Source organism: Chlamydotis macqueenii, chromosome 7 (assembly GCF_036417535.1).
Source record: "Chlamydotis macqueenii isolate bChlMac1 chromosome 7, bChlMac1.mat, whole genome shotgun sequence".
NCBI classification, from domain to species: Eukaryota; Metazoa; Chordata; class Aves; order Otidiformes; family Otididae; genus Chlamydotis; species Chlamydotis macqueenii.
Genome location: NC_141562.1, coordinates 3,874,453 through 3,891,580, shown reverse-complemented (window position 1 = coordinate 3,891,580; position 17,128 = coordinate 3,874,453). Strand labels below are relative to the sequence as shown.

The 17,128-nt window shown below is 35.9% G+C and overlaps 1 protein-coding gene across 2 annotated transcripts in view; it reads left to right on the top strand.

Annotated features, from left to right (window-relative positions):
- POLR3A (RNA polymerase III subunit A) overlaps positions 1–15,704 on the top strand; it is a 37,731-nt gene extending 22,027 nt beyond the window's left edge. The window contains exons 22-31 of one of the 2 annotated variants that reach the window (XM_086752338.1): positions 3,880–3,966; positions 4,052–4,134; positions 5,989–6,159; positions 6,766–6,859; positions 6,970–7,062; positions 7,535–7,699; positions 8,371–8,535; positions 8,861–8,992; positions 10,335–10,467; positions 14,157–15,704. In XM_086752338.1, coding sequence (XP_086608464.1) covers positions 3,880–3,966; positions 4,052–4,134; positions 5,989–6,159; positions 6,766–6,859; positions 6,970–7,062; positions 7,535–7,699; positions 8,371–8,535; positions 8,861–8,992; positions 10,335–10,467; positions 14,157–14,305 — 1,272 coding nt within the window. In that variant the 3' untranslated portion in view covers positions 14,306–15,704. The remainder of the gene's footprint in view (positions 1–3,879; positions 3,967–4,051; positions 4,135–5,988; positions 6,160–6,765; positions 6,860–6,969; positions 7,063–7,534; positions 7,700–8,370; positions 8,536–8,860; positions 8,993–10,334; positions 10,468–14,156) is intronic. The other variant, XM_086752339.1, reaches the window with a different exon arrangement.
- The last annotated feature ends 1,424 nt before the right edge of the window (positions 15,705–17,128 follow it).

Sequence of the window (17,128 nt, the reverse complement as noted above, 5' to 3'; positions counted from 1 at the left end):
GGACTGAGTCTCATACTCCTTTATTATGCATATGTTTTAATATTATCAACTTTCTGAAAAACTTCTTTATCTCATTTCCTTTTTTGTTCCTGTAATAGAAATACCAGCTATGCCCTTAGAATCTATTTAACTTGCTTTCCTATGATACTAACCAAGCAAAAAACTTCTGTCATATGAAATGCTTTAGTGGACAAGGCTTATCTTCTGAGGAGTACTTGCATGTCTTTTCATTCACATAAGTGAATGTTTCACATGGGTGCGTGGACTTCAAAATGTAAAAGTCAATTTGTTTGAAAAAACATTAAGCAGTTTTAATATTTGAGAACAACCACACTTAAGACTACTTTGAGAGATAAAAACTGTAGAATTAAGCTGCTTGTGGATGCATAATGCTGTTACCTTGATGAACCTTCTTATTACTGGCAGTGAATAGAATGACATTAATTTAGGGACCTGCTTTTGAAGGGTTTCTTTTTAATAGATCAGAGCGCTTCAGAGTGGAAGGTGACAAAACTACTAAGCAGTTGTTTATAAACCTGATTTGCAATTCTGTTGCTAGAGCAGAGTTGGAAAAATTATTATATCCATACTTGAAATATCCTGTAGATCTTAACTTCATCTCTGAAGGAAAAAAAAAGTATGCGATACACTAATATCCAAGTTTGGAGTTGAAGCAGTTCTTTGAGGTGTACATCTTTTTAATCATATCAGAAAAATCTAAATAATAGCTGTTCATTTCAGGAGCACAGATAGGGCTACATCACCTCTATGGTAACCAGTTTAACTTAAGATTTTGAAGGCTTAGATACTGTTACATTTTCTTATTTCCTTTTCTTTTTTTTCTGTTCATCCTTGAAGACATTAACTGAGACAGGTTATGAAAAATATAATGAGGTAATTGTAGCATGTGTGTGCACTGTGTGAGCATTAATGTTAGTGCTTTTTAGCTAGATGTGTGTATAGCGCTGGAGTAGCTGATTAGCGTATATACGTTATTGCTTGTTAAATTAACATGTGGATGTTCATCACAGTAGTTTACACAATTCCTTTTTAATGGTGAAAACCATGACATATTACTCCTCACAGTTAAATTTGAGGATTTTGAGGAAGCTTTCTTTTAGTACATTACTTTCCTTTCCAAAACTGATTCTTTCAACCTTCAGAGATATTAACATGCTTTTTTCTGATGTTTCCTATCCCTTCCTCCACTTTTCCCTTCCAGAACAGAGATACTTCTTATCGCTGTTATTTTACCAGGAGGTTCCTGTAGTGGGCTTATGCACTCTTGTCCAGAAAAAAAAAGTATGTCTAAGTAGCCTTTTTCAAACAGGTTACTGTTCATTCTTCCTGCACTCTATCCTCACTGAAAGGAATTCAACTGGTGAAAAGGCAAATTCTTGGCTGGCACAGTTTCAGTTGTGTTAATATTTTAATATATTTGAGTATATTAGGATACAGGTAAAGGGAATTTTTTGTTTTCTTCTTATTGAAATGAGGAAAATCTTTAGAAAACCTCACAATTAAAAAAAAAATCATTCTTTTTCTGTGATTCTGTGGAGATGATAGAATATGAGTACTGGGGGGTGTGGTGCAGGCGTGGAAAGGGCTCAGCACATAGCCAGTCCGTGCTGGCTTATGCCGAGCTGATCTAATGGGTCTGCCTGGGCTTGAATGGATTACTACTGAATCTTGTGGGATTGTCTGTACTGCTCTGTGTTTCAGTGGTCTTCTAAACTGAGAGGATTTTTGTATTAGCAGTGCTTCATGTATATAAATGATCCCACTAGCTTAAGTGCTGGGAAGCATGATTCGGACACCTGAGTGACGAGGCTTTATACCCTGAACTGCTATTTTGACTAAACATCAGCTCTGTAGGAGCTGCCAAGGCCCGTGTTGAGCCAGAGCTTACTGAGTCAGTTTGGTGCCTTTTTGTGAAGCAGGTCCAGACTAAAAGACTTCATAGGTTTAGACTGTGTGAAAGAAGAAATGGTTTCTTGAGCTCACTCTGGAAGTTACATAGCTGTGCTCAAAGAGGACAGTGTTGTGCTGAAGATGATAACTCCATAGAGACAGACAGGCTCAGCAAAGAGTGAGCTATGTTTTCTTTCTATTTGTAGCATAAATTAATCCATAGTTTGGATAAACTGCCAACAGATAATTGAAAGCTGAAAGGAATAGGTCATTTCCTCTTTTAGTTCTTGTCCATGAATGAAACTTTGGACAGTTAAAAATAAATCTTTTCAGAGATTTATCTTTTATTTCTCACCTTTCTTTTTTGGTTGTAGTGCATGGAAATAACTTATCATTTGAGTACCTTATTTTTACAATTCAGAATGATATATAATGGCTTAGTGTGCTGGAGTTTTGTTTTTTTTTTTTTGTTTGTGGTTTTTTTTGGTTTTGTTTTTGCTTTTTTTTTTTAATTAATTTGGTATTTGGGGACTGTCAAACAAGAAAAGGTGACAATAAATAGTTTGCCATAATGCTATTTGCAGTCTTATGCTGTTTTAGTCTTAAGTCTGCCCTTTTCCCATATGACCGCATGGCTAAATCTTCAGCCAGTATGAGAGCTTCTTTTGAGGAGTTGGTGGTAGTGTGGGTATTACTTCTGTCCCCTGGTTTTATGTGAATAGGTGAAAATTTGAAATAACTTAGTCTTAAGCATTCTGGAGGGAAAAGTTAGTGTTACACCTTCTGCCTTCTTCCCCTTCCACTCCTCCCTTCCTGCCCCTCCACAAAAGAAGAATTCTCTCTTGAATTACTTTTAAACTCTCTCCTTAATATTTTGGAGTTTTTTTCTCTAGATCAAATGGTCTGGGTGATCTTCTGCAAGTTCTGCAATATTGCTTTATTCTGTGCACCTGTAGTAAAAAGATTAATTTTTCTAATACCACATTGTTACTTAACACTTATTTTAAGAAATAAATTATATATTTTATGCTAAGATTTCAGGGTCAGGAACCTGTAAAATGGAAAAATATTTCATTCTTGTATTAATATGACTTACTGCAGGCCAAAAGGGCTAGAAATGTATGAATGCATCCTGTTGTCATCCAAGTGGGGAAACAAGTTGAAGCATCCCTTCCAGCAGCATACTTCTCTTGTCGGTTCTTTCATTTGAACTTTGTTGTGATATTGACTATTCTATAGAACAGTTTAATTATGGACCTCAAATTTCATTACTTCTAATGTGCATATTTATATCCAAAGCATAATGTCCAAGTGATGTTTCATAGAAATGTTGGGTATTTTTCTGACATGGTTTCAATTTTTGTTCCAGTAAAGACTGCTGGAACTACTTCTGGGTAAACCTGGTAGAAGAGTGGAAGGTTTAGGTAGTACTACATGCTAAATGCAGTTATATGTTAGACCTCTCCACAGCATAGAGAATATACTTCCACTTTTGGCACAGTCTTTCCACTTTTGACTTACTTGGAATACTGAGAAATCAGTGAGAATTAGTTTGTGTCAGTATACAGAGAAAATAAGAATTTTGATTTGATTTTTTTTTTTGGTCATTATTTTTTGGTGGTAGAATCAGTTTCACTAAGTGCTGGGTAGGAAAGATCAACCAAAGTCAATTCTCTGAAGTTTTCAATGTGTGCTCAGGAAGGATACTTTTATTTAGCATGGACCGTATTCCTCATGTACTGCTACTAATTTGTGGTTACACAAGAGTGAATCTGGTTTGCTAAATTCTAGTGTATATGTGTATCTAAGTTTTGATGTTCCTCTCTTAATATTGTGAACGTTATTATTGTAAATGTACAATTTATCTTGAGATAAATGGAGCTCAGAGCTCTGAGCGAATAATTGACTGCTGAAGACTTTGATACGAAGATCACGTCTTTGCTTACTGGTGTTTTAATGTAATTTCAGGAAATTAAAAAATTCATCAAAGGTGTTTCTGAGAAGATTAAAAAAACTAGGGACAAGTATGGCATTAACGACAATGGCACAACAGAGGTAAACAGTTTCAAGGGAGGAATTATGTAGTTATTTTAAATCTTCATAAGCTGTTGCTTTTCCAACTCTTCTGTTCTCTTTTCAGCCACAAGTTTTATATCAGTTGGATAGGATTACTCCAACACAATTGGAGAAATTTCTGGAGACTTGTAGGGACAAATACATGAGGTAAGTGTTTAGCCTGTTATTTTCTCTCAGTTTATCCTCATCCACCTCCAGTTGCTTTGTTTGCAATCTAGGAGTGTATTTTGTTATTTTTACTGCGTGCATGGTGGTTTTGTTCTGAGTGCGATACCAATAAATAAGAAACAGTTGGCCCCAATGATATAAACATTGCTAGACAAAGGTGGAATGCCAAAAAAAAAAAAAAAGTGTCGCAATTTACCTGCTTGTTAAGGCAGACGTATTCCCTTTCTCCCCCTCTTGCAGGAGATTGTTCCAAACCTCCAAACAGTCCATGCAAAATAATGTCTGAATAGATGAGTTTCAAATCCATATGAATCTTGATCTACACAAGGTGTGAAGACTTATATCACATTTTGTGTTAATATGTTCTTGAATCTGTTAGGCACTTCTAGGAGCCTTTTGTTTGTTATTCTTGGTTTCTAATAAGATAGTGATAGTGTGGATGTTTTCATTTCTTCTTATCCATCGAGAGTTGTTTCATTTACTTAAACTGCTTGGATTTGGTCATTGGCATGTAGCCATTGGTGACATCTGCTTTGTGGCTTCATGCTCACCTGTATCAATTGTTTACTAATATTTTTTCTTTGTCTAGAAAATTTGTGTATATGTTAAATTTTTAACTTAATTATTTTAAAGGAATTACCAGTTTTCTGCTTTCGGTTACTTGGATTACTTGCTTAAGTTTGTCTTAAGTGTTTTAAACATGAATTGCCTATTTTACTGTAGTAGGTTGTTTTAGGATACGATGTTACGCTAATCTGACAACTGAAAGGTGGTACTCTTGGAAAGGATCTAATTGCTATGATGATTGTCATTTTACGAGGAGAAATCTCTCAGCTGGGGTATCATCAATTTTTCGGTATATATTACATGAACGTAAAGAGATCTCAAGATAATATTGAAAAAAATGATCTCTAGGTAAATAGTTTTGTTTTGCTGTCACCCAGAATTAATTCCTTTAGCTGTTACAAGCTAAATAACTATTAGAGAGCATTTTTACTTGGTAAGAGCTCATCAATGACAATAGAAGAAGCTGCTACAAGTTAGATTGATTTAAGAAGTGGTACTGTTCCTTAAGTTCAGAGGTTCTATTTGCTCTAGAAAAAGCAGAGCATATTGCGCTCTGTGCAAGCTGAAGAATTTTAACTGCAGGATCTGGACAAAATTATAGGGGAGAATGTAAACTACTCTTCAGGTCTCATTTTGAGATCACATGGTGTAATGTAGTGGCCTTCATTTTTTTTTTTTTTTTGTCCTGTAAGAACAACCAGTTCTTAAAGTACATATATCTTAGAAAGGGGCAAATGTGGGAATGAGCCAATTACATGCATAACTTAAAGGGAAAATAGGTCATCAGTATAGGGTGTTTGAATAAGATGAAAACAAGAAGGCATTAGTATCTGGATTTTGTTCTGCTTAAAAGTACTCTGCATAATAATTTCTTAAATAAGACTTAATAAAGGTCTCTTGTGTTTAAACATAGAAAGGTGAGTTTTGGAAATGTTAGTGTATGGAATTGCACTGAATGGGGAATTTTGAATCTACTGCTTGATGCTTAGGAGGAGGAGGACAAGGGTTTTGTTTTGTGTTATGGATGTTGCACTGCATCTGTGGAATACCTGTATGACAGGGCATTCTCTTGCCTTGCATGAGATCAGTGTCTTGAGTATTGGTGACCTTTTAACCCGTCTCCTGTTTGCTTATTAAAAAATAAAAATTAACGAACTTCTCATATATCTACCAGAATAATATCTCTCTTTGCTCGCTTAGGATTTTATGCCTTTTTGAGTGCTGTGTGCCTTTTATATTTTTTTTATGTGATAATTTCTTTATCAGGGCACAGATGGAGCCTGGTTCTGCAGTAGGAGCTCTTTGTGCGCAGAGTATTGGTGAGCCTGGCACGCAGATGACTCTGAAGACTTTCCATTTTGCTGGTGTTGCTTCAATGAACATTACTTTGGGTGTGCCAAGAATCAAAGAAATCATTAATGCCTCAAAGGCTATTAGGTACTAACGTGGTTTTAATTTGGTTTTTCCATTTGCTTAAGTTAAATCTGATGGATAAATTTGCAATATGCAGTAGCATTCCTATGCTCTCAGTAATATACTAGACAACATTGAATCCATAGAATACCCAAGCAAGAAAAAATTATTATCTTTTCAACTAAGTGATGCTTAGGGACAGAGAGAAGACAAGTTTTAGTTTTCTGGAAATCAAATGAGGTAAAGTGGATACTTAGTAAGTTAAATAATCTGTTAGACATCTCTTATATATTGTTAAACTTTCTGATCGTTAGTGGTAGTTGAAGCGTATCTATCCCTAGGTATCCCTGAAGCCACACTTAAATAATACTAAAATGATGTACACCATGAAAAGAGTCGCTCGTTGTTGTGTTGTAGTTTCTTGCGTGTATACTTGTTTTTACCAGCCTGAAGTACATGAACAATAATTTTCTTAAATGTATCTGGGGAAGCTGAAGGTCTCTTCGTCTTATTAAATATTACTCTAGATGATGAGATAGGTTCCATAAGGCAAGCTGCAATTCAGATCACCATCTGTAATCTATGTGAGCAATTACCTAACTGTTTTTTGTGTGTGTTTATTCTTTGTAGCACACCTATTATAACAGCGCAGTTGGACACAGATGATGATCCTGATTTTGCCCGTCTGGTTAAAGGAAGAATTGAGAAAACTTTATTAGGAGAGGTAGGAAAAATTGTGTTATTGTTGATGCTTTAAATGTAAACATTAGCCAGTTGCTATGGGGCATTTTAACTATTTTCACACACTAACTATGTCATCCTTATCTCTTAAAGATTTCAGAATATATAGAGGAAGTGTTTCTTCCAGATGATTGTTTCATCCTAGTGAAGTTATCTTTAGAGCGTATTAGACTGCTGAGATTAGAGGTGAGTTGTTCAGTTCATAAGCAGAATATGCCTTGGCTGAGTTCCAAAGGGTTTCTTAATGCTGCCTCAGTAACAGAAATCAGACCAGTGGAAGTTTAAAAAAAAAAAAAAAAAAGAAGTAAATTAAGAAGGTCCTATGGCTACATTACGCCTGGAATTTTTTTCCTTTTTTTTTTTTTTTTTCCTCTCCTTGTAAAGTGGATAATAGTTCCTTTATTTGGAAGTGAGAGAACATCCATTCAGTTCTTGGTGTCTTGCTTAAATACAAGGATGCCATTTCTGATGGTTACGTAACTTACAGGCGGGTACCTTCAGCATAGGGTAGTATTGCATGCATTTTATGAGTTAACATTTTTTGTCTATTTTTCTACTTTCCACTTTTTTATATTCTGTTAAAAGACTGCTGCATGTATTTGAGCAGATTTATGTTAAGAGAGGTACCCTGATGTTTGCCGGCTGACTTTTGCTACAGGTGAATGCAGAGACTGTGCGCTACTCTATTTGCATATCTAAACTCAGAGTAAAGCCTGGGGATGTTGCTGTCCATGGAGAAGCAGTTGTATGTGTGACCCCTCGCGAAAATAGCAAGAGTTCAATGTATTATGTATTGCAGTCCCTGAAGGAGGAACTACCAAAGGTAAAAACAAAGGCTGTCTCATGCTTTTGTGGGAGGTAATCAGTAATAATAACTTGGGCTTCTGTGGTGGGAAGACAAAATAATTCTTGTCAGTATTGACAGTGAAGATAAGCTGAGTCCATAACTCAGATTGCTTTACAGCTGAAACTAAGCCTCTGTTAATAATCTTTATGAATAAAATTGAAGCCTCAATACTTTCCTTGCAACATTCATTGAAGCATTCAGAATGCAGCAGTTGTATGAAATAGTTATATCTTCTTCCAGCTGCATCTAGAGTTGAACAACGTGACAGTATCTGGCTTTTTTGTCGCTCTCTGTGAGGAGACTGTCCGCTTTGGATTTTAAAAATAGTAATAAATGAACCTTATTATTGGCAGGATGCTGTATCAGTTGTATGGCTCTACCAACATTCAGAGGCCCAGGTCTGAGGAAGGATATCTGGCATAAAATATAAAATGTAGGTAGTGAGTAAGGTTTATAATACAGTGTGAATGTCACATTTGCATTAGTATGTTTAAGAGCAGGAAATCCTATTTCATGTATATTTTAATTGAGCATTTACTCCAAAGAGTGCAGCTTTTCAATAGGTTTAAATGCTGATAAGGGTTACCCTTTTATACTGCATTACTGTACACATCAAAGTTACTAGGTTTTTTTGTTTGTTTGTGCAGGTTGTAGTGCAAGGTATACCAGAGGTTTCCCGAGCTGTCATTCATATTGATGAACAGAGTGGAAAGGAGAAGTATAAACTTCTCGTTGAAGGTGATAACCTGCGAGCTGTTATGGCTACTCATGGAGTGAAAGGAACAAAAACGTCCTCTAACAACACTTATGAGGTAATGTTCAAATGTGTACTGTGGGTTTTTCCCCACAGCATTTTTGATTACAAGTGCTTGTTTGTGCTCAGATGCAGCAGCTGATATCTAATCAAGCTTGATTTCACGAATAGTTGTCAGAACGTATTAACACAAGAGAATAATTCGACTGGCAGCACTATTCACTTCAAAGAAGCTTTATCTATAGATATTTTGAAAATGCAGAAATGCAAAACACTAGTAATGGAAATAGAGTATTATCTGAGATCAGATGTTATTTTATTCCAGGAATATACCTGCTCCAAGCATTTGGTTCTTCATTAATCTAACGTAATCTCTTGTGTAGGTAGAGAAGACACTAGGAATTGAAGCTGCTCGGACGACCATTATCAATGAGATTCAGTATACAATGGTGAACCATGGTATGAGCATTGACAGGAGACATGTTATGTTGCTGTCTGATCTAATGACTTACAAGGTTTGTACTATGCTTTTTCTAAATGTTACGTTGTCCTGTTTATACAGATGAATTTTACCATGTTTGACAAGGACGAGTGAGCTAGGGAGATAGAAATCAGTTATAGGTTTAAAGAATTATAAGTTATACTGACCAAAGACTGTTGTTTGTATATCAAACAAAATGCTTAATTAATCTCGTTGTTGGGGGTAGTGGGGAGAAGGTTTGTTTTGACTGAGAATAGTTGATATAATGAGTAGGGAATCATAATTTCATATTGGAAATAGGAATCCTAAAAATTGTGGTATGAAAATGGACTGTTTGGGTAACCATGCATGCAATTTAAGGATTGCTGTGTAAAAAACCACATGGGGTGTGGTTCATAGCAGCTGCACTGTATATAAGAGTCAAAGGGTACAGACATTACAAATGGAATCAGATTACATGTAGAGTATGAACAGTCTTCCAGAACTTCTTAGTAGAAAATCGTATCTGTTCTTTATTGATTGACTTTCTTTCCTTCACATCCGTTTTGTTTTTTAGATTTGAGTACACTTAGTGAAGTAAGATTTTCCACTTTGTCTGCCAGAGTGCAAGGGTTTAATTTGAGTAGAATGGATGAAGGAGTTCTGACTTCTCTGAAAACTGTAGTGCTTTGTTGTGCTGAGCTGCAGCAGTCCCCAGAGCTGGCTGTGTGGAGCTGCAACACAATAGTGGAAAAGGGCATCAGAGTGCAGTGTTTTACACTTGTTGGGCTCCTAGCATGCATTCTTTTGTCTGTACTTCTGACTTGTGCTTCTGTGCACAATCTGTTATAATCTGGATGTTTGTTAGAGGCAGAAATAAACCAAGTTAGTTAAAAAATCTAATTAGTTTTTTTCTGGAGAGTAGAAAAATGAAGATTTAACAACATCCAAAATCTCATGACAGCTGAAGTTAGATTTATCAGTAGACAATAGGCAGTAGCTTCAGCATAGTGCTCTCAGACCCCACTGAAGTTTGTAGCTCAGCAACTGCTTTCTAATTGTTTGTTTTTTCTCATGGCCATATTACTTTCAATCTTTCCAATATTTTGCTTTCTTAAAAAAAAATCTATTAACCGTTTAACAGCTTCTGTTGTATGTGAATAATCACTTCTATTTGATTGCTACCAAACTATTAAACTTCAGTATGTTTAACTGTGAAGCAGCATATTGTGACACTGGGATATTGTAGATAGTAACCTTCTCACTTACTAGTTTCATGTGTTTGTTAGAAGAAAAACTACATTTGTGTTGTTCACTTGGTTTGCTTCTTTCGCAAACATAACTGACCTCCAGCCACTGTTGTGATAGTCTTTCTTTGGGTTTTTTTGTTAATCCAGGGTGAAGTGCTGGGCATTACTAGGTTTGGACTGGCAAAAATGAAGGAAAGTGTGTTGATGCTGGCTTCTTTTGAAAAGACTGCAGACCATCTCTTTGATGCTGCCTACTTTGGACAGAAGGATTCTGTTTGTGGTAGGTATTGCAAATTCTGTTGCAGTTTGTGGTCTTTACCCATCATCTGTAAACATTTTCAAAGCATTGGATTTTTGCCCTTGTTAAGCTTTCTGTTCAGCTTACATGTCATAAACTTCAGGTCTGAGGCTGATCCATACTTCTTGATCCTAGAAGTTTGGTGGATGTTTCTCTACATACAATCTAAATTCAGAGATCTTGAAGTCAGCTGGACTTCTGTTGTATGTTTTTTCAAGTAGGCTTGTAGTAATTTGGTTTTACTTGTCACCATATAGCTGAGTGAAATACCAGAAAATTTGTCCCACTGTCAGTAGTTCTGTTTGTTCAGTTGTGAAAGTTTGTGTATCTTCAGCACCTAGACCTGATTAAGGAATCTAGTAACTCATTCAGTATTTAGGTTTCGTTTTTGTTCCTACTAAGTAGGAAGACATATATGTCTCAGGTAGCATAGGTGAATGTCATACTGTGCACAATGATTGTGATTTGTTAGTTGTGCCTAGAAATAAACAGAAAAGGAAAGTTCTTGAATTCTTTGATTAGTTCTGATCTATTTAGATAAAAATTGTTTGTTTTTTAATTAGAAGCCGTTTTTATTAGTGCTCCATGCATTAACAGAACAGAGATCTCTGTCCTGAGAAGTTCCTTTTAAATATCTGTTCTTCAGTTTTAAATTAAGTTCATTAACATTCTCTGAATCACCAAATTCGTGAAAGAATCTGATAAGAGTTGAAAAATACATGTATACATACATATGTGCATGCATACACATATGCATACAGTCAAACAAAATTCAAATAGATTAATTTTGTCATTCTATTTGTCTTAATATTGCATTTCTGCCATGTACTCTAATATTTGGAATTGAAATAATTTTTCTTTTTTTAAACTCCTTTGCCCCCATTCTTCTCAGATTTAAATCTCCTTTAAGATACTTACATTTTGGAATGACTTGTTAACAAGTCTCTACCTAGTAGGTTAAACAGAAAAGGAAAAGTCAAGCAGGTTTCACCCTCTTCATCATCTGTTTCTATATAGACTGCCATCCTGGAGCTGTAACCACTCAATTGGAGTTTCTAGGTGCTAATGAAGTATAAACATATGAATGTAATATGTTACGGTTTACTAGTTTGTATGTATTTCTAGGTGGTCTTACAGAGTACACTCAGTTTGAAATGATGCTTTGTGGACAGTGTATTTTCTGAATCGCTGGAGTCTGTTAGAAACTTTTCTAGTACTAGTTTGTATTTTAAAAACTCTACCACTTTCTGGCTGTCCAGCATTCCACGTGAGAGGGATTTTTATTTTTTAATTATTATTTGCCCATGATTAAAGTAAAGATCCTACGGGAGACTGATTTCATCCTGGACAGTAAGGAAAATAAAATGTTTTTCCAAAGTCCCCTCTGAGTTGGTAAAATCTTGTTTTGAATAATGTGGAAACCAAGGACTTTTTCATGTTGCCTTCTGTATAAATGTTTTAGTTCAAATAAGGAAATGCAATGGACAAAACAGAAAATTGTTGTCTGTGTTCCAGAACCGAAGAGGTGATACTGGCTTGCTTATATGAAAAAGTGTTGTGCAGCTGCCTAACTTAGTCATCACTAGTTATCTCTGCGTTGCTGTGAAAAGAGACTCTTACACATTTATGGTTTTGCATCTCCAGAGCAGGAAAAAATCATAAATGTTGCCAAGAAAAATGCATATGTACCCCAAATCAACTATTGGTGCTGAACTGAATGGCGTCTTAAGTCAATGCTTCTCCTGAATGAGGGATGTATTTTTGGACCATGTAGTCTTTTAATCCCTTTTGTCTTGCAAGATGCTTTTTTTTTGCCCCGAGAAAATGGGGAACAGCCGATTAATGCTTTACCTACATAAAGACAAGCGTTTTCTGTTGAGAATTGCTGATGCCACCTTTCACGAGTGGGTTGAAACTAGAGCAGGGGAGTACATCCAGTTCCAGCAGCATCCACTGGATGTTGGAAGCAGGATCAGCAGGAAGTGCTACTGTCTGCAAGCCATTGCTTAGAGATGCAGGCAGTTTACCTTCCTGTCCCTTTCCCAAAGAGCAGCCAACAGGGCTATCATTTCTAACTTAAGAGTGGAACAGACAGCTACGGATGACTCCTGTGATGCTCGTTTATGAGGAGGTGGTCTGGAAAGGAAGTGTCAAAAATAAACTTTGCAATAAGAGCAGTGCAACTGGCTTCATCTCTACCTAGCTTCTTCCAGCTGACAGCAAGAACAGCAGCTCATAGCTGTCAGACAGATGCTTAGATCTACTATATATATATATAACTGGGAGTGTTAGAAGACATTGCACTGGACGAGTCTTGGATGGTCATTAGAGTGGAGCATGCTCTCCTGGCAGTTCTTCTGCCGTCCGTGACATGATTCTCTTCACCTGTCCGAGGTGGTTGCCATTGGCCTCTAGTACACATTAGTCTGAGCAGGTATGCAACGTTCACTTGGTTGTTAGAGCAGCATGTTCTGTCCAAACATCTCCTGCTATACGTGACTGCTGTCACATGCTGCAAACGATTACTTGGTCCGTGAAGCAAAACGGAGGTGGTGAGGAAGGGCTTCTGGTTGTATGCATGGAAGTACTACATGGGAAGATGGATGCCCAAAATCTAAATGCCGTTTCCATGGTTCAGAGGTTGGCTCAGCTTGAAAGGTTATTGTGCAAAACCTGCTAAGTTTTATTCTGCTAGGTGTTAGAAAGCTATTTCCTTTAACCTTTTTAACATGCATGCTTTAGAGACCAAAATAGAGAGTGACTTTTAAGTGTTCTATTTTGCACCAGATTAAGTGCATAATGTTGGAAAATATGCTGTAGAAATGCAGCAATGGTCTTAAAGCAAAAATACAGAATCTTTGTTCATATACATTTAAATTACCAATCAAATCTTGCCAGAATTTTAAGCAAATTTATTTTCATCCTTTGTCTATTCAAAGGTACAGCTATTTATTGTTGTTTTCTTAAACACATATGTGAAGGACAATATTCTTCTGAGAATGTGCAAAAGCATCATTTGGATTATAAAAGTATGTCGAGGAAAAAAATCACTGGTATCTGATAGCGTGCTTTTAATGTGGAACATTGTTTGGAAAAGTTGTATACATCAGTAGATTTGGCGTAGAAATGTGTCAGCATATTGCTGTGATAAGTATTACAGCTATCAAAAATAATTGGGACAGACTAAGTCTTTACATTCAAAACAAGCACTTTCTGAATAATGAAACTGCAAAATCTGGTATAGCTGAAATAGTGAGTAGGCCGCTTTCACTGGGAAGTTGCAGGGGTTTCAAGGGAACTTGGCCAGATGTGACTGAAGTCTGAGCACTGAGTCAGAGAATGAACATAGAATAACTTTGCCTCGCATCTTCTGCTGTTGGCACGGAGTGGAATGTGTCTTATCAGAAAGCAAACCTTTTGAAGCTTTTTCATAGCTAGAGAAACTCTTTACGTTTGATTGAATTTTTTCTATCTAGAATTTAAAAAACACAGATTAGATAACGTACTGATCTGATGACCATAACACTTAACTTAATGTAGTGGAGAGACCTTGGTCTTTACATGTGAGGTTCAAGGAGATTTGATATGTGTATATAGAATGGGCAAATAAAACAGTTCTGTAAATCCTTACTCTTCAGATGTTCAACATCTTTGAATATTTTTTTTTCTAGGTGTTTCTGAATGCATCATCATGGGAATTCCGATGAATATTGGAACAGGACTTTTTAAACTGTTGCACAAAGCAGATAAAGAATCAACCCCTCCTAGGAGGCCTCTGATATTTGATAATAATGAATTTCATATTCCCGTTGTTACATAGCACTTGGACATAATACAAGAGAGCCAAACAAGAAATAGCAAGAAAATATAATTTAAATTAAGAAATTTATATTATTAGTTTTATGTGTCTCAATAACTATGAACTGGGAAGTGAAATACTATCAAAAAGAATTGCCCCATTGTTTACCATCTGTGGTTAGTACAGACCCTGAAAGGAGAGGCTTCTCTGCACCAGAGAGTGGAAATAAATTTGAAGTGGGTTTCAACTGATAATTTTTTTGTTTTCATGCACTAGAATTAGATCTTGGTGTTAATGTTAATGGATGGAAGTTGTTAGTGTCTCAATATTGGACACGACTATTCAGATTTGATTTAAAAAAAAAAAAACAAACTGCAAGGAGTTTGGTGAGCTTGCAAAAAGTGCAATTGGAAATGGCTTTTCAACAGGCACTGCAGAGGTTAATCTATAGCTGTTAAGAAGAGAGACTTCAAAAAGCCAGAACTGAGTATCTGGTTAATTCATACTGAGTTAAACTTCCGGAGTGCTGTTGAAAGTGTTTGAAATATTTGATTTGCTCTTTGCATGTGTGGTTTTTTTAATTGTTTTTCTTCTAGCCCAAGTTGCTATGCAGTAAACAGTTTTCCTCCCCAGGATTCTGATTTGGTATGTACCTGCAAGAAGCTGCAGATTGTAAAGCTGTTACTAAATTTTGAGAAGGCTGTTGTAGGAACATTACAAATTATAGTTTTTCATATTATAGCAGCTATTATACTGCTGGAATCTGTAATTTACAGCAGTCTTAGTTTTGGGAAAGTTTCATAATTGAGCAGGATCATCTGAACAGCCTAGTTTAATTTTAATATGTAAAGTAGAAATAGAAAGGTAAGCTGTTTTCAAGTATTGCCATGAAATAATTTGAAAGTATTTTAATCTTTAGCCCACTAGAGCAGTTTTCAGAATGAACATAGATTTTAAGTTATTTCAGTGTAGTCCGTTTAAATTGACTTTGGTGCTGTGGAGGGAAGGTATCTTAGTGTTTTCTTGTCAGCAGTGTTGAATATTCAGTGTGCTCGTAGCATGGGTCAAGGCCAAAGAGAAACAAAATAAAGAAAGAAGAGCTGCACTTGTGTACTCATGAAGTAAAAGCAGGCTGCTGAATGATCTAGCCTTTGAAAATGAATTGGTCTGTGCTGCAGTTTGTCTTCCCGTAGCAACCAAAATAAAAGTGTAAGGCTACATTCAGAGAATGTAGATCTGTTATTTTAAGTCTTAGGGTGCCAGTGTGTTTATTTCTTAAGTCATCCTCCATGCAGAGAAGACCTGATGTGAAATTCAACATAGCTATTTTCAAATTATTTTATATTTTCAATGTGATACTAAGATACACTTTGCCTAGATTTTGGCAGGGTAAAGATTGAGAATGTAATGCATTTATTATCTGCTCCCTTTTAACAGTGTAAATTTCAGAATAAATTAAAGTTGTCTTTGTGATCTCGGTGAGATTAACACTTACTGATTTGTCTGTGTAGAAGTCTAGCTCTATTTCTTATTAAAGATATAAGACAGGTAGGGGCCAAATGGAGAGAAAACTCATAAACCTTTCCTGGGGATAAGTACTTAATTTTATCATGGGAAATGCTACTGAAAGTGATTGGTATTGTTGTGAATAAAGATTCTTCTGAAGGGGTAAATGGGTGGGGTTTGTATGGAATGAGTAACCACCTTCCTTTTTTTTCTTTTTTTTTTTTTTTTTTTTTTCCTGTGAATTTAGTGAAGTGTGGTTATTTAAATGGTGGGTTTCCTCTCTTGTACACAACTGTTAAAAATATTCAGTAAATTACATCTGTTATTGTTGTCTTTAATATGAGAATAAAAAGAGGCTGAGATAAAGAAAATGTAAACCTTGTGCTTGTTTATTGATGCATTATATTTGTGCATAATTAATTTATGGATGACCTAACTTCCATCTCCCTCATTTGCTTAATTAAGACATTTGAGATTTATTGAGCTTAAATCTCAGGTATTTACAAAGTGAATTAATATGTAATATAAAACCATCTTGGTTCAAGTAAATATAAACATGTCTTGCCCTCTGAGCAGGCTATGCACTTAAGTATTCAAGCCAAAAATAGATTGTTTTCAACAGTATTCTGAATTAGTAATTATTGTTTGGGCTTTCTGTACAATCAGTAAATGAATTAGCTGTTGGATTTTGCTCATAAGCAGCTTTTTAAGGGTCAGTTTTAATGGTCAGAGAAACGAAACTTTGGGTTATTTCCTAAAATTTATGTATTTAGTAATTTTTTTTTATCTTTACTGTATGTTTCATTTATAAAAATAAATAGTATTTTGCACATTTTCCTCTGTTTTCTAATTAATATGCTAACTGAAATTAAATACTAAGTTAAATGTAAATTTTCAAGAAATAGTTTTATTTCTGAAAATTATTAGGTAACAGTAGAAGCCCTAGAACAGAACATCCCAGACAGCCAACATGCCTTTGTGTGAAAAGCATCACTGATTCATTTATGATGTCTCAGAATTGTTTGTGTACTTATTACAGTAAAAACACTTGCGAAGTTAATGCTAAACTCTGTAGCTGCTACATTGTGGGAACAATTAGGTGCTATCATTCAAATTTGATCACCAGATGCCCTTAAAATTTTCAACATCATCCAGCTGCTGTAGGACATAGACATTGAACTCAGAAGAGCAGGGTTGCTGAAGAATCCCCAGTATGAACTGCATAGGCAATGGTGCAGCCGCTCAGCGGCGAGGCCGGCTGCAAGTGGGTGGCCTGAGATGGGAAGCCGGATTCATATCGGAACTGCTGATGGCGTATTTTTAAGTTAAGAATTTGCT